At 38.1% G+C, this 22,256-nt stretch overlaps 1 protein-coding gene across 1 annotated transcript in view; it reads left to right on the top strand.

Annotated features, from left to right (window-relative positions):
- Window positions 1–2,336: 2,336 nt before the first annotated feature.
- SLC13A1 (solute carrier family 13 member 1) overlaps window positions 2,337–22,256 on the top strand; it is a gene marked incomplete at its 5' end in the record, with an annotated part of 75,979 nt that continues 56,059 nt past the window's right edge. Inside the window, 6 exons of the mRNA XM_081243666.1 lie at window positions 2,337–2,492; window positions 14,144–14,272; window positions 16,333–16,469; window positions 18,627–18,814; window positions 19,431–19,488; window positions 19,567–19,615. Of these exons, the coding sequence (XP_081099792.1) occupies window positions 2,337–2,492; window positions 14,144–14,272; window positions 16,333–16,469; window positions 18,627–18,814; window positions 19,431–19,488; window positions 19,567–19,615 (717 nt within the window). The remainder of the gene's footprint in view (window positions 2,493–14,143; window positions 14,273–16,332; window positions 16,470–18,626; window positions 18,815–19,430; window positions 19,489–19,566; window positions 19,616–22,256) is intronic.

The raw sequence follows: 22,256 nt of genomic DNA, 5'->3' as shown, positions 1-22,256 counted from the left end.
GTCTTTTCCTCTCTCTTTCATAGAACATTTTCACACTCTTTCCCCCCAGAGTCTCCTGCCAGAGGACTATTTTTAAAATGTCAACCTCGTCCTATTGTACCACTGCTCAGACATCTTCCATGGCTCCCTTTTGCTGACAGGGGGAAAATATCTAAACCAAACATGTATATACTGATGGATCTTTGGTATTTTGCCATTTATTCCTCCTAATAGCCCTCCCCAAAGCCCCCAGTACCTATCTCCCGCATCGCATTCACATTTCCCATGGCAGCAATATTTCACTATCTGCCGTCCTAGGAGACTCATGATTGTTCTTCCCTCTCTTTGTCTGCACATGCTGCATCCTCCTCCTGGAACGCCCACGCCTCTCGCCCTGTCCTTCTTGGGAAAGGCAGCTTGGGCTGTGATACAAACAGAATCATCCTCCATGCTCTCAATGCACAGTCGTGGAGACATCGGCCTCCATCGTAGTATGTATTCCATTTTGCCTTTATCTTTGCCTCCCCCTCTAAACTGCAGATACCTCAAGAACACAGAACATGTTGTTTAACTTGTTTCCTCCGGCCCAAGCACAGTGCCTGTCACACAGTTAGACAGTTGATAACGGAAGGATTAAGGACCTCTCGCGGCAGAAGGTTATGGTACATAAGCTAGATCTTGTAGGAGGGATAGGATATAGGAGAAAGGAGATGATGAAAGGAAAGAACTTCAAATAGAGTACAGAGAGTGACTCAGGGACAGAACAAGAATGTAGGGTAACAGGAGTGTGTCCCTTCCATGAAGCTCTTCTTTTCCTTTCGTGATACATATTTATACCTTGGTTGGTAACAATAGTATATGTGAATGTCTACTGTCAGCCTCCTAACAACCATTAGAATAGTTAATATTATCCCCATTTTACAGATGAGCAAACAGACACTCAAAGAGGTTAAGCAATTTGCCCAAAGTCACACAGCCTCTAAGGGGAGTGGGAGGATTGAAAGACAAGCTGTCTGGCTCCCAAGCCCATCGATGCTATTGCTTCCTTAATGGCATTTATATCAGATTTTTAAAACTGCGTGCACCATTGTTCCTGCATTTGTAATTACAAAACACATGTTGAGATGAGGTCTCCCACTGCCTGGATTACAGAGCAACCACGACCCCTGATGACCAAATAATGTGAGCAAGGAATAAACTTTGGTTGTTTTAAGCTGCTGAGATTTAGGGGGTTTTGCCACAGCATAACCTAGGCTGTCCCAACTTATCTAGCATATTCTGAAAAACTCCCCAAGTGATTCTGTCATGCTACCCTCTGGCCCATGGCCTCATCTGTAAAATGAACAAGACTTAAAAGAGTTTTCAATGTTATCTGTAGATTGGCTGCCCCAGATTCACCTGAGGTACTTATGGATATGAAGTCCAGGATGCTGCACATTTAACAGACTCATCATGATTCAGAAGCAGTTAATCCATGGCCTGAATTTTTATCACACCCTGGTGCATTGTCAGATTGGAGAACAAGATGATCTCTATGGCTATGTCCAGTTCCACTGTGTGCACAGGGTGTGAATACAGCATGTCTCCATTGCTAATTGTTTTCAGAAGTTAGACGAAAATGAGTTAAAAATTCCCTTGTAACTGACATAGTGGAGCCACCAATTGCCTTTCCCTGCTACCCATTTTGGGCTGAAAACTAACTAGAAATGCTAATTATTTTTCCTTCACTTTGTAGTTGAGCTTCTTACTCTCCATCTTCCAAGATGGAGTCACTTTAAGCTTTGCAGTTAATATGGATTGAGTCTTTAGAATTTCCTGCAGCAGTAGGGGTAGGTGTGTCACGACCCATGCAAAGCCCTTTATGGGTTCTGTCAAATAATAATAATGTCCTTCTTGTAGCACACAGATTTAGAATGCATTATTTTTCTCCTGTCTTAATTGCTTTGCATTCTTTTTCGAAAATCAGTTGCAGTGAGTGAGGCCTGTGATTGGTCCTGCTTTTCTCAAGCTGTGCTGAGAGATTGTACCCACATATGTACTAATTCATCAATGAAATTATTCCATAATATCATCAGTGTGTCATTAAAAAGGGGGAGAAGAGGTGAAAAAACTGTATTTTAAAGCCTAATTTATATTTCAATTCCACCCGGAACAATAATTTCAAAGAGAACCAAGGTGATTTTTAAATATAATCAGCCACATTTCCCAAGATAATTTGACACTCATAACTTCAGTGGCGGGGGAGTCATTTTCCACATTGCCTAGTCATAGGGTCATTTGCTTTTTCTGCCTCAGTAGCAAGTTCCTGGCTGCGCTTACTTGGGGTGGTTAAGACAACATATGACTAATATTGTGAAATGGGGAAGTGGGAGAGTGGCAGCTACTGGGAAGTGACCTATGCAGGTAAAACTTTTAGTTCCAATTTCAGCTTATTAGCAAGAGAGGTGAGAACCTCAGGAGAACTACAGAGACAATTCATCCACTGGGATGAGCGTCAAAACATCCAGTGCCAGGCAAGTAGAAGAGAAAACAGAGAAGAGAACAAGGCAAAGAAAAGAGGCTCCTAGGCTAAAGAATTTATGCCTAGTAGAGTGATTATTTTATATAGGGATCAAGATATATGAATAAAAACAGCTGTAGAAAAGACACCGAGGGAAAAAAGCTTCATTCATTTAATAAATATTACTGGGTGCTTACTATATGCCAGGCATTGGTTTAAGTGCTGGGAATAAGGCAGGAAATGAAATAAGATGTGCTCTCATGGATATACTTGGATTGAACTCTACTACATACTAGCAATGTGATTATTGATCCTAAGTTCAACATGGAATTACCATACCTACTTTATAGAATTTTGGTAAGGACTACATAAAACAAGTATTATATCTGGAATGTTGCAGGCATTCATAAATGTTATTTTCCCCTCCTCTTACTTAGTCATAAGTCAGAAAAACAGATTTGCCTATTTATTTGGCAAATATCTTCACCTTTTAAATAAGATTTCCTATCTTTAAAGCCTGTGATTAGCAGTCTAGATGAAATCTGTACAATTAAGACCCCCCCTCATCCCTTTCTCCACCATAAACACAAAGCTAATAAACATCTCTGTAGACCAGAGTGGGTCAGAAAAGCATGCAAGCAGAGCAAATGTGAGAACCTGTGGTCTAAAGTGCTCCCACATCATTCTAGGGTCAGAGTTAATTTTAGTGCCACAAACTAAGGGCTGGAGAGTGGTTTTCTTGGCAACTATGACAGGCCCCCCAAAAAAGCTAGACTGACCACTCTCTGTAGTGGCATTCAGAGGAAGCAGATTCTGCCCAGCCTCCCAGGCAGAGCTGATCCAAGCTTCCTGATCCAGCTAGATGGCAGGATTTGCATTGTCCTGGGAGGACAGGACCTCAGGCTGACAAGATAAGGCACATTCTGGACTATGAGCTGGGGACTGGATGGAGGCAACTGTAAAACTTCTAGATGATGAATAATGAGTACAGAAAGAAAAAACACACAAAAAAACAACTACCATACAGGGTAAATCTGGAAATAAAATTTCAAAATGCAATAAGGCAACCAAGAAAGTCTGACAATGAAATCAACACAGAGATGAAAATACTTCAAATAAAATGAAAATAACAGGGAAATCAATAGATGAGGAAAGGGGGAAAATCCACAATAGATGACAAATTATTTTTAAAATAGAAATATACAATATTACAATATTGTATTACAATAAGCAATTACACACCAACATATTAAATAACCTAAAAGTGGATAAGTTCCTAGAAATATACAACCTATGAAGACTGAATCATAAGGAAACAGAAAACCTGAACAGACCAATTATGAGTGTGAGGTGCTTGAATCAGTAATCATAAACTTCCTAACAAAGACAGGCCAGGACCAGGGCTTCACTGGTAAATTCTACGAAATATATTTTAAAAGAATTAATGCCAATCCTTTTAAAACTGTTCCAAAAAATTGAAGAGGAGCGAACACTTCCAAACTGATTTTATGAGGCCAACATTATCCTCATACCAAAGTCAGGCAAAGAGACAATACAATGAAAGGAAATCACAGGCTCCTCTACAAAGTACTAGCCAACCAAACTCATTAGCACATTAAAAGGATCATACAACATGACGAAGTGGGATTTATCCGTTGGATACAAGGATGATTCAATATACACAAAACAGTTAATGTGATGTATCACATTAACAGAATGAAGGATTTTTAAAAATCACATAATCATCTCAATAGATGCAGACAAATCATTGACAAAATTCAACATCCTTTTATGATGAAAAACTCTCAACAAATTAAGTATAGAAGGAATGAATCTCAACATAATAAAGGATGTATGTGACAAGCCCTGAGTATGTAACATCATACTCAATGGTGAAAAACTGAAAGCTTTTCCTCTAAGATTAGAAATAAAACAAGGATGCCCACTCTCACCACTTCTATTTAATACAGTATTAGAAGTCCTAACCAGAGCAATTAGGCAAGAAAAAGAAATAAAAGGCATTAAATTGGAAAGGGAGAAGTAAAATGATCTTATGTGTAGAAAACTGTAAATACTCTACAAAAAACTGTTATAACTAATAAACAAATTCAGTAAAGTTGAAGGATACAAAATCAATGCAAAAAATCAGTTGTTTTCTACACACTAACAACTATAAGAAAAGAAAAAAAATTTTTAAATCCCATTTACAATAGCATCTAAAAGAACAAAATACTTAGGAATAAACTTAACCAGGAGTTTCACCTTCTGAAAACTATAAAACTATAAAACATTGATGAAAGAAATAAAAGGAAACACACATAAATAGAAAGACATTAAAGGAAACACACATAAATAGAAAGACATCTCATGTTCATGGATTGGAAGACTTAATATTGCTAAAATGTCCATCTACCCAAAGCAATCTACAAATTCAGTGCTATTCCCATCAAAATTCCTATGACATTTTTTACAGAAATAGATAAAACAATCTTAAAATTCATATGGAACCACAATGACCTTGAATAACCAAAGGTATCTGAGCAAAGAGAATGAAGCTTGAGGCATCACACTTCCTGACTTCAAAATACATTACAAAACTACAGTAATTAAACAGTATCTTACTGGCATAAAGACAGACATATAGACCAATGAAACAGAATAGAGAAATCAGAAATAAACCCATGCATATGTAGTCAACTGATCTTTGACCAGGGTACCAAAAGTACACAATAGGCAAAGGACTTGAATGGACATTTCTCCAAAGATGATATACAAATGACCAACAGACATATGAAAGGGTACTCAATATCACTAATCATCAGGGAAATGCAAATCAAAGCCACAGTGAGTTATCACCTCACACCTATTAGGGTGGCTTTTATTTTTTTAAAAAAAGATAAGTGTTGGTGACGATGTGGAGAAATTGGTACCATGGTAAACTGTTGGTGGGAATATGAAATGATGCAATCACTATGGAAAACAGTATGGAGGTTTCTCAAAAAATTAAAAATGGAACTACCATATGTATGATGCAGCAGTCTCACTTATAGGTATATACCCAAAAGAATTGAAATCAGGATCTTGAAGTATTTGTACTCCCATGTTCATTGCAGCATTATTCACAATAGCCAAAATATGGAAACAACCTAAATGTCCATCAATGAATGAATCAATAAAGAAAAATGTGGTATCTATAGACAGCAGAATATTATTCGGCCTTGAAGACAAAGAAGGAAATTATGTCATCTGAGACAACATGGATGAAATCATGTCATCTGCGACAACATGGAGGACATTATGCTGAGAAATAAGCCAGTGATAGAAGGAAAAATACTGCATGATTCCACTTTTATGAAGTATCTAAAATAGTCACAGTCATAAAAGTAGAGAGTAGAATGGTGGTTGCCAAAAGTTGGGTGGAGGGAGAAATGGGGAGTTGTTCAACAGGTCAAAGTTTCAGTTATGCAAGATGAGTAAGTTCTAGAAATCTGCTGCACAGCACAGTAACCATAGTTAACAATATTGTATTGTGCACTTAAAATTTTTAAGAGGGTAGATCTCATATTAAGTATTTTTACCACACACACACACATGCACACACAAAACAAAAACAAACAAAACCCAGAATGGGGCCTGAGGAAACTTTCGGACATGATGGATATGTTTGTTACCTTGATTGTGGTGACAGTTACACAAGTATATGCATATGTCCAAAACTCAGCAAATTGTATACAATATATATGTGCAGTTTTTTGTGTATCTATTAATCCTCATTTAAAAAAAAAGAAATATAAAGCGAGACCAGGTGAATATAAAAAAAAAGACTAGTTAGAAATCTTGGAAATGAAAAATAAAGTCTCTGAAATGTTAAAAAAAATCAAATTTTAAAAACTCAGATATAATAAACTGTAAACTTTAAACTGAGTACACTTGAGGACATAATCAGTGAACTGATAAGAAAGAATACTAGGAATTCACCTAAAAATCAGACAGAATAATAAATAAATATGCTTTACATGAAAGAATAATTTGAAGGATGAATTCAGAATTTCCAACATACATGTAAAAGGTATTCCTGAAAAAAGAGGGACTAGAAGAGAGATTATATTCAAAGTAATAATGGTTAAATTTTTCAGATTAAAAAAGATATGAATCCTCAGAATATGCATTTCTAAGTATAAAATAATTTAATTAAATATTGGTCCATATTTAGACACATCATAAATGAAACTTCAAACCATCGAAGATAAGGAGAAAATTTTAAAGCTACCAAACAGTAAGGAGAAAAAAATTTATATAAAAGGATGATAATTAGATTAATTTCTCACTTTTTTCAACAATAATGAAGATGTCTAGTACAGATTTACATGACCCTTATGGATAAAACTTCAAAATATTATAGAAGGAATTTAATGAATACCTAAATGAATGAAAGTGTTCATAGATGGGAATATTTTAAGGCCATTTCTTGTTTTATAAATTCTGTGTAATTTCAATAAAAATCTAAAATTCAAAATGTAAAAGCCTAAAACTATCAAGGCAAGTTTGAGAAAAATGTAAGATAAGGGACTTGAGGTACAGACTGTAAAACTTATTGAAAAGCTATAGTAGGTAAAAGAGTTTAGCAATTCTGCAAGAGTTGATGTTTGAAAGGCGGCAGGGGAAGTAGGTGATTGAGGGACAAAACAAGGAGTCCATAAACACATGTGCCTGCATTTGTAGCGATTTGGCACAGGAAATAATATAGCAACACGAATTAGATGGACCAAAGATGGACCATTTAATTAAAAAAAGCCAGGGCATTTAGGTTATACATTTAGAAAAAAGGCATCAGATTCTTCTACAAATAAATTTAGGCCCTACACTTGAAAACAGCTTTTTTAAGTTTTAGAAAAAAATACAGGAATATAATAGAATATAGAAAGAATTTCTCATACAAGGTAGTAAAAGCACAGAATATAACAGAAAGGATTTTAAAATAACTGCATTAAAATTAAAATCCTCTTATCAACCAGAAATAGAATAAAGCAAATTTCATAGATGAGTCAGAGAATAAGACAAATATTTGCAAATATATACTTATAAAGAAATATTACTATGAATCTAAAAATAACTCCACAAATTCATGATAAAAAGAAACAAACAACTGAACAGAAAGATGGAAAGAGACTATAAACAAGGTAATTTGCAGGAGAGAAACAATTATGTTCAATAACCATGAAAAAAATACTTCAGTGGTATTCGAGCAAATGCAAATTAAGAAGAACTTTCCATACTATCAGATTGTCAAATAAATAAATTAGTCCAATATGCCAATGGTTGGTGAAATGGAACTTTCTCACATTGTTGGTGCTAATATTGTATAAACTGATATAACCATCTTGCATACTTTCCACTCAGAAATTTCGATAACTACTTTTATACACTAGCTTAGAAAATCTCTTTCCTATAATCACTTTGGAACTAAGTACAAAGATGTTCGTAGCCCGTAAACAGCCATCAGAAAAACGGACATATGAATTCTAATGTATTTATAAAAAGAAATGCTATATCCATTTAAAACAAATTAACAATAGGCCTTCATGTATCAACATGAATGTACTTGAAATAGATAAAACATTGAGTGAAAAAGCAAGTTGAAAAATCACATATACAGAAAATCTTATTTAATCTCAAAACCACATGATGTTTATTAATGCATTAATGGCTACATCTAGTAAAATCACAAAAGCATGGATAGAAAGGATACACATTCTAGATAGTGGTTAACTTTCAGGATTTCAGAGGAGAAGGAAGTGGAGTGGTGTATATAAATCTTGAATGTTTTATTTATTTTTTAAAAATTCAAGCAAATGTGGCAAAATATCAGCATTTAAAAATATGTGTACGAATGTGTTTATAATTTTCCATATGTTCTTAATATTTCATAATTTAAAAAATGCTTTTAAACCATATACTGCTAGAAGGCTTCCTATGCTTCATTTTTTCAAAAGTATCAAGGATCAGGAATTTAAAAAAAATTTTTGTTAGAGTATAATTGATTACAATGTTGTGATAGTTTCTGCTGTACAGCAAAGTGAATCAGTTATACATACACATATATCCACTCTTTTTTAGATTCTTTTCCCATATAGGTCATTAGAGAGTACTGATCAGAGTTCCCTGGGCTATACAGTAGGAGGTCCTTATTAGTTATCTGTTTTATATACAGTAATGTGTATATGTCAATCAGGAACAGGAATTTCTTGCCCATATTGGTTGGTAATCATCTGCACGTAATCTCTCCGGTAGTTTGAGAGAATCTTCTTTTAATAGGAAAGGTGTTGGTGGCCCTTGCCAGAAAGGCACAGCGTACACACACAGAGCAGGAAAACACAGTCAAGTGACATTACACTTCACACTATCGAATGGAATTTACAACATCTGTATTCTGCACAGCTGCCTCTGCCTGGTGGATGTGGTTTGTTTGCTGAACTTCTCGGTGTAACTTTTGGAAGTGGTAGGGGGTATACAGGTTTTTTTAATAGAAAATCGGTGTTTTTATTTTTGAGAAGTCCTCTGGACTTTTCCCCCTTTGTTTCATACAGTATTTTGAGAAGGGATCATGACTTAAAAAAGATTTCTTTAAGATCAGTCTTACTCATAATTTTGAATCTTTTTTCCTTCCTATATTTTCCTTCACAATAAACAAAATGAAAGTAGACGTTACTTGTGTTGCTCTCACTCAGTTCAAGAATTTATAATACTGAAATGTTTTGCTATCTGTGGAACAGAATTTGATTCAAGTTTTTACTTGTTATGGTTGCGAGGTTAATTTTAATAAAGACATCAGATGTACTCACGATTCTCACTAGACTTGAGAGGCACTGAGAAGGGAAATGATTCACCCACAGTCTAACTTACTTGACAACTGGCCTTCTTTTACTGTTGTATCAGTGTTTCCTGGTGGTTGTAGTAGTGGTGATTGTGGTGTATAATGGCGGTTACAGTGGTGTCCTTCTGTTTTAGGAGTAGGGGGCTTGATACGAAGGTGGAGAAAGAGAGGAAAGAGAAAAAAATTAAAGAGACAAAGATGGTAGAGCTAGAGATAATGGGTCACTCTAAGAATTTCCAGTGATATAATGAAGCAATTTTTCCCTCTATCTCAGAGATGGTTCTACAAACATTCAGAATGGTTCAAACATTCAGAATGACTTTTGAGTTGTGAGCACTGAGATAACTTCTGAGTTTTCTTCTTCATCAGAAGAACCTGTTCACCAAAAATCATTCACCCTCATTTTAGTTTTGTTGAATATGTTGTAAATAACAAATGAAATGTTTTTCTCTATCTTTTGTTTCTTTCTTTTTCTTAACAAAAACATCCACTGATCTTTGATTTTAAAAAATAATCCTATATATATTTAATATAAGATTCTTAAAATACTAGACTTTGTGCCTGGATTAACCGTGTGTTGTTGAAGGCCTAAAGTGCTAATGGGAAAGAACACTTTCCTCTCCAGGACTCCAAGCCTGACCAAGAAAGATCACATAATGGAAAACAGGAACTGGAGGAAGGAGGATGTCATCAATAGGATGACTGCATAATTTGTCAGCCAAAGAGGGACACTTCTGAGAATGAAAGTGATTGCTAATCAAAAGGAATACCTGCCCAACAGGTGTAAACCAGCACTATCCCATGAAAACTGACACAGATGGCCATCCTACCCATTCAGAGGGGGATACATCTGTTTTCCTCCTTTTCTAGACTTTGAGCTTCCTTAAGATATGGGAAAAAGAGGCATTTTCTACCCATTGTGGGAATGTAGCTATCAGGGACAACAGATACAGTGCCTTAGCCAGATGCAACTGTAATCTCCTGGGACACATATGCAGAAATATGAAATGTATGTGTTTGTGGGAAGCTCCATAGACAAGATGTAAATATGAACCTCACATTGAAGAATGGCCAAGTTTTCACAATAGATTATGAGTCTAGGGATTCAGCTTGAGCAAAAAGACACTTATTGGAAGCACGTTTCTGGTTTGCAAGTTGGACCCAGGGATAACGATAAAAGGGAAGGTCCGAAAGGTTACTTCCTCGAACGAGGTAGTAACCCAGGGCTTCTCAAACTGTAACTTATGTAAGAATCACCTGGGGAACCTTAAAATGGTGATCCTGATTCAGAACGCCTGGGGAAGAGCTTGAGATGCTTGCATTTCTCACAAGCACCCAGATCATGTTGATGCTGCTGGTCCATGGACCACACAGCTGGTAGGCAGAGAAATCCAAATGAGCGGTCCAAGTGTTGATTCTCACTTGGTGATTTGCAAGGAAGAGCAGGCAGGCAGGTAGGCAGCATTTTTATTACCAGAGATTTTACTCAAATGCTGTCTAAGGCCAAGCAGGTTAAGAGAGTGCATGAGATGGTGCAGAGGTACTGTGCAGAACTGAAAAGCACAAGTCAGTCTCTAAAGGGGAATTTCAGAGTCCTCAAGTCTGGAGAATTATTGACCTGGAAGAATATGATTCCAATGTTATCAAATTCCTTCGTTTTTTAAGAGAAGCCAGAAATCTGGATTTTAAATCTAATATGAAATCTGCTGGTTTGTAAATCTTGACTCAAATTAAATGCACACACACACATACCATTGTAAGTCAAGTAAACTGTATTTTTTGCTAGATTTGGCCATCAGTTCGCAACTGCTTCATCTACATAGTTAAACTAGGTCAAAGGGTCCAAGAGGCCAAGGTATGGTCACACGCAGGTAGAAGCTGTCACTTAAGAGTATCTGGGGGCTCACTGGTATGACTGCCTGATTGAACGTTATGGATTAGAGTTTAGAAGGGTGCATAATGAGGAGCAGGGATCAGAACCCAAATATGAAGAAGGAATAAGACTCTTTAGAAATATTTCAGGAAGTACTGGGGTGAGTTGTTTTTGTTTTTTGGTTTTTTTGGCTGCGTTGGGTCTTCGTTGCTGCGTGCGGGCTTTCTCTGGTTGCGGCGAGAGGGGGCTACTCTTCGTTGCGGTGCGCAGGCTCCTCATTGCGGTGGATTCTCTTGTTGCGGAGCACGGGCTCTAGGCGCACGGGCTTCAGTAGTTGTGGCTCGCGGGCTCAGTAGTTGTGGTTTGCGGGCTCTAGAGCACAGGCTTCAGTAGTTGTGGCATGCAGGCTCAGTAGTTGTGGTTCACGGGCTCTAGAGCACAGGCTCAGTAGCTGTGGCGGACGGGCTTAGTTGCTCTGCGGCATGTGGGATCTTCCCGGCCCAGGGCTCGAACCCACGTCCCCTGCATTGGTAGGCCTTGAATGCAAGACAAGGATTTTGGATTCTTTTCAATAAACAACTGAAAAATCACTAACTTGATCATTTTAAATCAGGGCTGGGCCAGTTAAAACATGAAAGTCGTCCACACAAGCAAATAATTTAATACTTGAAATTTTGCTTTTTATTTTGTCCCCAAAGTTGCCCCACCTGAGCAGACTATGAGTGTCTAGCTGAAGTAGACCCATGTGGAAATGAAATTTCAACACTATGGCAGGGGTCATGTGTGGTGAACAGAATTCACTGGTACCATATTCTATTTATTTTTCTGATGTTTTTGCAGTCCCTTATTGATTGGTGCTCCAGACACTTGTCAGGGTAGCTAGTCCCTTAATCCAGCCTCATGAAAGGGAATGACAAAAACGAAGCAGACTTTTGGAAGATCACCTCATTCTGGAACAGCCTTGCCTGCAGTGGAGGAAGTAGAATGGAGGCAGAAGGTCAGGTTTTAGAGGTAAAATGACAGGGGGATGGAGAGTCCGCCTGCCGATGCAGGGGATGCGGGTTCGTGCCCCGGTCGGGGAAGATCCCACATGCCACTGAGCGGCTGGGCCCGTGAGCCATGGCCGCTGAGCCTGCGCGTCCAGAGCCCGTACTCTGTAACGGGAGAGGCCACAGCAGTGAGAGGCCCGCGTACCGTAAAAAAAAAAAAAAAAAAAAAGCAAGATAATAAAAAGGTCCATTTTATCTTTGAAATCTAGGTTCTTTAAGTATGACAGAAAACATAGGGTCATAATGAAGAGCTTTGGGGTTATCCACGTGTTCTAACTAAGAAAAAGCAGGCCTGGTCATTCTCTACACTGGCATTTTATTTTATTTTTTAATTAATTAATTAATTAATTAATACTTTTGGCTGCCTTGGGTCTTTGTTGCTGCACACAGGCTCTCTCTAGTTGCCGGGAGCGGGGGCTTCTCTTGCTGCAGAGCACACGCTCTAGGCGCACGGGCTTCAGTAGTTGTAGCACGCGGGCTCAGTAGTTGTGGCTCACGTGCTCTAGAGTGCAGGCTCAGTAGTTGTGGCACATAGGCTTAGTTGCTCCACGACATGTGGGATCTTCCCGGACCAGGGTTCGAACCCGTGTCCCCTGCATTAGCAGGTGGATTCTTAACCACTCTGCCACCAGGGAAGCCCTACACTGGCATTTTAAATTAAGCTCATATTCACAGATTCTCTCCAGAGCAAGTCAGGAAGATTTAGTCAAAGCTCAGCTTTGTTTCACTGTTTTTTATTGTTTGTCAAGATTATAGAGGAAGACTGTGTAATATTGTCAACATCAAAACACCTTTAGTCTTTCTCATTGAAAAAGACAGCACAACAAAGACAAGACACAATCGTGGCTTATTAAGAATTTCTTAGAAACCCACTGAAAGTACAGAATTGCTGGATGAGTAAATACCAGGCCCAGAGGACTCACCCTGAGGTAGGTGAATCAGAGGGCAGCAGAGCTAGAAATGTTATTGTCCTGGAAAAGCCTCAAATAAAAGACCTTGTTAAACTCAGACAGCAGTTTTTGTAAATTTGTAAATTTTTCAAACGCGGCTCAGAATTTGCAGAGATTAAGCAGTGTGAGAGCAAAACAAAGCCTATAAGAGATGCTAACCTTTACTGATCACTTAGTACATCCTGGGTGATTTCATATCAAAATTATTCATATAAGCTAAATGCAATGACAAATTCCAACCATTCCTTAACAATGCCCTCAAATAGAAACCCAGTTTTATACCTAGCAAAGCAAAAGATTCTATTAAGAGTCTCCATCCTGTTGAGTCCCCCTGTGTCTTCCCAGTAGCTCAGCTGTCTTTCTAAAAAGCAAAGCAGAGGCTCTTCACCTCCAGGTCTGTGTCACTTAGGAGCAAATTCAGTCTTATCCATGCACATAACAGGGCACTGTCCTTTCCCTGTAAAAAAGTACACCAATAATTTTCTTCTAGGTTGATTTCCCTTTTTAGTACAGGGAGAGGAAGGTCAGTGTGCATGGTTCCCACCCAACCAAGAAATGCAGTGAAAAGGCAGGGAGTACATTTTACAGGCCAAATGAAGGTGAGGGCAAACAACTATATACGCTGACATGAACACAGAAAATTGACTGCATGCTGTTGTCTGTTTTGAAGAAAATGTGAAGGAAACATAACAAATAAGGATGTTTTTATGTCATTGGTTTTTTGTGTGTATTAAATTTTGACTCTTGGAACTCCTCAGAAATAACCATTTGCTGCCCAACTCAAAGGAGCAGGGACCTTCAGAGTTTCTTCATAACTTTCCCTGTGACTCGACTCTATCCAGCAAATGTGATTGTGATTTGAATGATGATTTCCCAGCCTCATTATTTCACCTGGCATTTTGCCTTTGTTCTGTCCAGGAAGCAGAATGTGCCTACATCCTACTTGTCGTTGCCATGTTTTGGCTGACAGAAGCTTTGCCTCTGTCGGTAACAGCTTTGATGCCTGGCTTAATGCTCCCTATGTTTGGGATCATGCCTTCCAAGGAGGTAAGTTCTCCTGTGAATGTTTGACATAATTAGATTCCCTACTTCGTGCTGCTACTTCCAATGAGAAAGCTTTATTTAAAAGGAGCAATAGGGCTTCCCTGGTGGCGCAGTGGTTGGGAGTCCGCCTGCCAATGCAGGGGACACGGGTTCGTGCCCCGGTCCGGGAAGATCCCACATGCCGCGGAGCGGCTGGGCCCGTGAGCCATGGCCGCTGAGCCTGCGCGTCCGGAGCCTGTGCTCCGCAATGGGAGAGGCCACAACAGTGAGAGGCCCGCGTACCGCAAAAAAAAAAGGAGCAATAATCCTGTTGATAAGGCTTCCACATAAGTCCTCCAAACTTTCAGCTGTTTCTTGCCTCTAGAATTCTGCACGTGTGTCCACCTTCAGGTGGACAAAAACAAAACACAGACTGTGGCTTCTTGAGTCATGGATGTCAGTAGGAGAAATGTGTGTCCAATCTTCCCAGGCTGACATCCATGCCCGGTGCCTACCTCCCAAGAAAAGGGCCAATTCTTTCACGTCCTGCATCAGCTTTTTCTAGTCAACAGAATTCAGTCTCACACAGTGTTGGAAAAGCAATTTTTGTTTCTAATGAAGAAAAGGCTTCCCTGTTTTCTTTTCCAGAAAACTGCCATTTCAGAAGATAAGGCCAAATTAACTTTCACATGTATTTCCATTTTGTTCTTGCTGAGAGTTTATTCATGCTGAGAGGTGTTTCTTACCTTTATACAATCTAAGGGTACCCATCTGAAGAAAATGGATTCAGTTTCCCATTAAAAGCATGAAATGCATTGAAACCAGAATATCTATCTCCATGCAGCTTTCAGCCACCCAGCACACAACTGCCTAAACCACAGCTGAAACATTCTCAGGCAAGATGTCATGTTCAAGATGCCAGGCCATGCAATTTATCACCTTTGGATTTCTATCTTCTGCCTGGGCCCAGTACTGCTTTCATGAGGCTCATCTGTCCTGTAACATGGGTGGAGACTTCTGTTTTTTAACTAACCCATAATACCCATGATACAGTCTTCTTCCCCTTTCCGTGGGAGAAGATTTTACCACAGCCTTGTGATTCAATTTAAGCCAAGCATTTCATAAAGTCAGGTCTCTTGAATATCAGTACCATGAGGTATTTTTAAATAAGGTTTCTATGATTAGATAAGTTTGAAAAATATGTAGTATAGGGTATCCCACACTTTGAGAGTGAGAGTATACACTAGCGTTTAAAGGTTTTGAGAAGGCCTATAAGAAAAAAAATTCTAGAATCTTAGAAAACTCTGTTTTTTAAACTTATTTGAGAACAGAAATTTTTTTTTTCTTTTTTGCGGTACGCGGGCCTCTCACTGTTGTGGCCTCTCCCACTGCGGAGCACAGGCTCTGGACACGCAGGCTCAGCAGCCATGGCTCACGGACCCAGCCACTCCGCGGCATGTGGGATCTTCCCGGACCGGGGCACGAACCCATGTCCCCTGCATCGGCAGGCGGACTCTCAACCACTGCGCCACCAGGGCAGCCCAGAAACTTTTTTTTTTAAGAAAAATATTATGTACCTTTCAGAGCATTCTTTGCTAAGTCCTGCTGCAAGTGGTTGCCCAAGTATCTGTATACTCTACTAGTCTCCACTCAAGATACAAAAAAGTGACTGCAGTTTTGGCATAATGGTGGTGATAAAGATATTGGCACGCCAAAGCTTGACTTGAGACTTTCCCAGATCATAGTCATGGCCATTCTGCCATAGGAGCACAAACTAATTAACCCCAGTTTACAGATGGAGAAATTAAGGCATAGAAGGCACTTGCCTGATGTTGCTCAGCTCTTTAAAAACTCAGTATATGGGCACCCTGTTTTCTTTTCTATATACTTTTTTCATAGCACTACTGTTTCTGGGTAAGGATATGGAACTTACTTAAATTTGTATTCCCATACATCTACATTTCTTTCAACAAAATAGAAAGATCATGTAGTTGAAGGTCAAAGCTAAGTGCAGTGAAACAATGTCTTTCTGGTACAATGTTACCCCCCCCCAACAGAAATAATGGGTTTAACTGTAATTTCAGGTGGCATCTGCTTATTTCAAAGATTTTCACCTACTGCTAATTGGAGTCATCTGTTTAGCAACATCAATAGAAAAATGGAATCTGCACAAAAGGATTGCTCTGAGAATGGTGACGATGGTGGGTGTGAACCTAGCATGGTAAGTACTGTGTTTACTGTTCCAAGTTTACATTCCAAACAGACCATTTTTGTGCAGAGCAAATAAACAGATAAGTAATGCATATCCAGACAATCATTTGTATGGCAGTGTAATTCATGACTTTTTTTTTCTCTGCAAATATGAAAGTTATATAAAAGGTACTTGAGTTGGAGGAGGAAAAGAAAGAAAACTTTCCCACTGCAGGTCTAATTACAGGGAGATTGGAATAAGTGCACACAACTCGTTCACCTTTTATGCACTGTAGGAGTCAAAGCTGAGAGAAGCCTTGAACCTCAACAGACAAGACTGACAGACATCAGAGTGGATTTCAGTGCTATCTTGTTTATTTGGCTGATCACACATTCAAGAGTATCCCTGATCATCAGGGAAGATGTTAAGAACCAAAGACATTGATGACAAAATACAAATATGTGCAGAAAAATTCCAAGGTGAACATTTCTCTTTTTAAATGAACTGTTCCAAAGTGAAGCAATTAAGAAGGTTCATTTATAGAATGTGAAATCACTCATTAGACTGATTTTCCCCACTAAAATAAACGCTTTTTTCCATTAAATTAATTGGCTGTTTTGGTTTTAATTCTAGCTCTTGTTAAAAACATAGATGGGAGCTAAAAAAAAAAATTCCAGTGTCATAATCATTTACCTAATGGCATTATGCTTTAAAGCCTTAGGTGGTTCTCCCCTTCTCATCTTTCTTTAAAAAATAGGAAGATTATATTGAATTATGTTGCATAATTCGTTCCAGGGTATAACCACATCTGTGTTTATCATTTATGGAGCAAACTGTTTTGTTAAATAGAAAAAAAATTCAATAACTCAGTTCAGACACATTTTAAAAAATACCTGTTACTTAAAAATTTTACGGCATGTATGTATTAAGGGTATTTCACTCTTACAATGACATGGTGTTCCATGCCTCTTAAAGTACTGTAGAAATGTGTCTCTTCCTTGGCCACCTGCTCACTGGCCCCAGGGGGTGGGGTCATGCACTGCTCAGTGAGGCAAGGGTCCTGTCCATTATACCACTAAGCGGTTTTTCAATTTAAGACATTTTTACCATGCAGAAGTTTTATCAGTTCCCACCCTTTGTGTATTGAAAGATTTCTTGTTTTGCCAGTGCCTGAAGTTAAAATTGTTTCTATTTTTTTTATTAAGAATCATTTCTTGTTTAAACAAGTTTCTTAAAAGTTTTCTTTTGTTTTGTTTTACACATAGAAAATATCCACCTTATCTGTAGTTGTAATTTATAGTGTGGAATTTTCTTATAGATCTATTTCAAAAGAGAGTCAGAGAATTTCATAAATGGCTGTATATGGAAAGATGTGCTTCTGAATGATTTTCTTGGACCTCCTACTCAAAAGAGATCATGTTTTTTTCCCAATTGTGATTTTGAAAGCTTATAGACATGGTTTATAATCCTATAATCTTAGGTATGTTATTTTTTAAGGGAGAAGAATTACTCTATTTGTAAGAGGAGACAACGTAATACATCCAGTCTTGACAACAGGCAGCGATGTCAGATTCAGGAGAGCATGAATAATTGAATCTACAGAAAATTCTGAAACCTCATTTTAGCTAGTGATTTTACCCATTTCCACCAGCCACCATATATTGAACCAGAGTAGTTAACAAGTAAAAAGCAGATTTATAAATATTAACCTCCCTCCTTGCCCTTGTGCCTCCTTGGCACATATACTAATAATCAGAGGTAAGACCCAAACATAAAAGAAAGAATAAGGGATCTTAGATGCAAATGCTGACTGCACCTTATCTTACTAGTATTTGAAGATGTGTCATCTGTAAAGGGCATTCAAATATTGGTGTAATATTATAAGCTGTTACACCATCTACCAACTTGAAGTTTGATTATAAGTTTTATCATTTTTCTGGTTTCGGAGAGAAGATCCTTATGGTTTTCAGGGAGACAAACCTCGTAAGAAATCTGCCCTTACATGTGCCATTTTGATTTCTACCTGGCTATAGCTGTCCTCAGAGTTCCTCATCTGGGAGGAATCTTAACCTTCTATGTTTTGAAAAAATTAATTCACAACTCATAAACAACATCCTTTACAGTTAAGTGATACAGAGCTGGTGAAGCTAGAGAGCACAGTTCATAATAAAGACCCTCTCATTGCAGGCTGACCTTGGGGTTCATGAGCAGTACCGCCTTCTTATCTATGTGGCTTAGCAACACCTCTACTACTGCCATGGTAATGCCCATCATGGAGGCTGTGGTCCAGCAGATCATCAGTGCTGAAGCAGAGGTTGAGGCTACTCAGATGACTTATATCAGTGGATCAACCAACTATGGACTGGAAACAGATGGTATCACATGTTGATTTGGCCACAGTGGGGTCTAGTCATTTGGGCAATAGAATAAACTCAAGAATTCTGGGTTATATTTTGAACTAATTGTCCATACATGCATGATGGGAATTTAACCTTCTTCTTTCTCTATTTTCCAGTATTTATACAAGGGAATTACATTTACCCAAATATTTTACTTTCAATTAATGGTTGAATTTACATTCTCTGGCAAAAGGGAAAGAATAAGTATGACTTTTCTATCCTCCAGCCAGTCTGTTAGAACTCTCTCTGTCTTTCATGCCTTTATCAGTAGACCTCCAGGTTACTCTTTTATACTGAAATGACTTTCCTGCATAATACTGGGAACCTTTAATTCTTATATTCTATTTGGAAACAGCATCACATCTTACCTTGGTTATTTCTGGTCTGATAAACTGCTCTCTGATGCAGTGAAAAAAATGTTGGGAGGATACTGGTGATTGTAAAATACTTTATTATGATGACTGTTATATCAGTACAAGGTGAATTTGTTTATTTTCAGTTTCTAATAATGCTTCCATCTTCACACACACACATACACACACTGATAACCCTTCATTAAAATTAATATTTTTTTCTATTTAATGTTTTGCAGAAAATGTTAATGGACATGAAACAAGTGAGAGAAAAGAGAAAACAAAACCAGTTCCAGGGTAAATAATATTATTTTGATTAGGATTTTCTGAATTACATTTTAATAAAATTATAAACTGGGTCAATTTGTTTTGCAGATACAGTAATGATGCAGGGAAAATTTCAAGCAAGGTGGAGCTGGAAAAGGTACATTAAATTTGATTCTTTCTGAATAATTATACATAAAATTATATTAGATCTGCAGTTAGATATGTATGCATTTTAAAACCTGTTACTTGCTTCCTTGTCTATAAATTACTTTACTTGCTTACGTCAAAGCATGTTGTAATGGTGTGATAAGCCTTCATGGATGGACTGAAATCAACATCCTGATAGGAAACATTTTAGGCTCTGAAAATCAGCCTCATTTTCTCCTTTTACCAGGTTCATGGTGATGGCAGTCAGCATATGTAGTTTAAAGAAATATAATGCTAGTCTCAGAATATTGTTTCATTTTCATATTAAAACCTTGCTGCCTTTTTATTAGGCTCATCCTATTTCTTCCAGGGTATGGACTTAGAGCAACTCCTATTCATGTAATTACAATCCAGTTATCTTTAGTGTCTTCCTTACCACTAAATTCAATGCAGAATTCATGAGCTGCTACTGTCAAACACAGATGGAGGAGTTGTTGTAGCTATTGTGCCTATTAAAGGAAGGAAAGAGACTTTTGTAAACTATCCCATGGAATTCATTTCCCCAGAATAAATCAATGTAAAAATACTATACTAGGTTGTATTGGGAGCAATACATCTTGAGACCATTGAAAAATAATCCTGCATAGAACTAGTTCAACGGTAACCATGGCATTAGAAATATGAGAGTGGGGCATATGTTCCTTCCTCAGGCTATAATGCATTAGCATGCAACTCAATAGGAAAAAGAAAACTTTCTTGTTATTTACAGAAATCTTCAAGGAAAGAGCAATTTTTATGTAAAGAGAAAACTAATACAAAGATAAGTTTTAAACCACTAGCTACAGGGTATATTAAGGGTTTTTAAGATGAGAATTGAATACATATTTATGAAAACATTATCATCTTTAGGGAGAGAAGTAATTCTTCTAAAACACAGAAAATCAACAGTATGCCTGCTGTATTACAGAAGAATGCATTAGAAATAGGCTTTAAAAACTGCTGGATATACTTGCACTCGGTAACTTTCTTTTGGTCATCTTTACAAACCCAGTTTTCTGGCGTGACGCCTAAATTTTGGCTTCCAATGGATTTGACATCCAACACTGTCCTAGGCATTGTAGGAAGGTCTGTTGATGAAAAGACCTACTCCTTACTGTAAGCAGCTCAGAGTCTAATGGGGAAGATGGACTTTAAAAAAATGCGTGACATAGGGCTTCCCTGGTGGCGCAGTGGTTGAGAGTCTGCCTGCCGATGCAGGGGACACGGGTTCATGCCCTGGTCTGGGAAGATCCCACATGCCCCGGAGCGGCTGGGCCCGTGAGCCATGGCCGCTGAGCCTGTGCGTCCAGAGCCTGTGCTCCACAACGGGAGAGGCCACAACAGTGAGAGGCCCGCGTTCAGCAACAACAACAACAACAACAAAAAAAAAAAGCGTGACATAAATACCACAGCAAAGGTGCACCGCACACAGAGGCCAGATCTCCCAGAAGCTGGAGCAACTAGCTCAACCTAGGAATGTTGCCAGAGGAAATGTGACGTAAAGGAATTTGAGTCTGGAGCAAGATGTCGTGTGCAATCAGGGAAGCAGACTCCATGAGCGCAGGGACTGTGTCCACTTGGTTCAGCATATAATCCCCTAGCACATTCCACTGTTTGACAGAGAGTAGGTATTCGATATTTATCTTGACTAATTAAGAAGGAGAGAAAAAGGAAGAGGTAACATAATCAGAGAATATGATGAATTCAAAGACCCCAAAATGTCGAGAGCAGGGCTTTTTTTGGGAAACATCTCCAGTGCAGGTGCCAGCAATGAGCTGTGGAAAGTGAAATGTTTGGATAGGTTGGACCAGGTTAAAAATTGCTGTTCATGCCATGCAAAAGAGTTTAGTTCATCTTAAGGGAAATAGAGAGCTTTGAAGCCAGGAGGCAACATGTTAAATTCTGCCCTTTGAGAAGCTTACTGTGGCAACAATGTGAAAGGCAGAGGGTATGGACCTAACTGAATTTTTTGATTAATCTGACTTTGTGGATGAGAGAGAGAAAAGTATAGAAGATGCCTCTGCTACAATAAGCTAGGTAAAGGCAAATGGTGATGCCACAGACTGAGATGGGAAACACTGAGGGGAAATAAGTTTTCAACGGGGAGAAGTAAGGTAATGTGGGTATATTTTAGGCAGTAAAGATTAAGATCTGAGTTTGGAAGAGAAGACCTTTGAACAATGATTCTATGGTCTTTCTAGAACTTTATATATAAAAATTTAGCTTGGTATAAAAGAAAAATTAAGGGATCACTTTTTGCTCTGTAATAGTGCTATTTATAAGAGATCATATTAAAGTATTTTTTACACTGTACATTTAAGATATGTTTTGATTTTTAGCAGTTACACATCTCTTCTCAGATATAAACATATTGTATAGTTTGTGTTATAATTATAATAAATTGCACCTGTTCTTTGCTAGATTTAAACTAGATAATTTAAGATTAACTGATTATGTGGAAGAATCTGTATCTACTTAATCTAGCTATAAAGTGGAAGGGATATTTATATTCATAATGTTTTAGTCTTCTGCTTTTTTCATGAAGTTGGTGGGACATTTTATTGAATTAAAATAAATCCTGTGTGGTTTGGCCTTGAATGTGAACTACAAGT

The sequence above is a fragment of the Mesoplodon bidens genome, assembly GCF_964165515.1.
Source record: "Mesoplodon bidens genome assembly, chromosome: 9".
Taxonomy (NCBI): Eukaryota; Metazoa; Chordata; class Mammalia; order Artiodactyla; family Ziphiidae; genus Mesoplodon; species Mesoplodon bidens.
The sequence above is the reverse complement of the archived record's forward strand: the minus strand, read 5'-3'. Positions and strand labels throughout refer to the sequence as shown.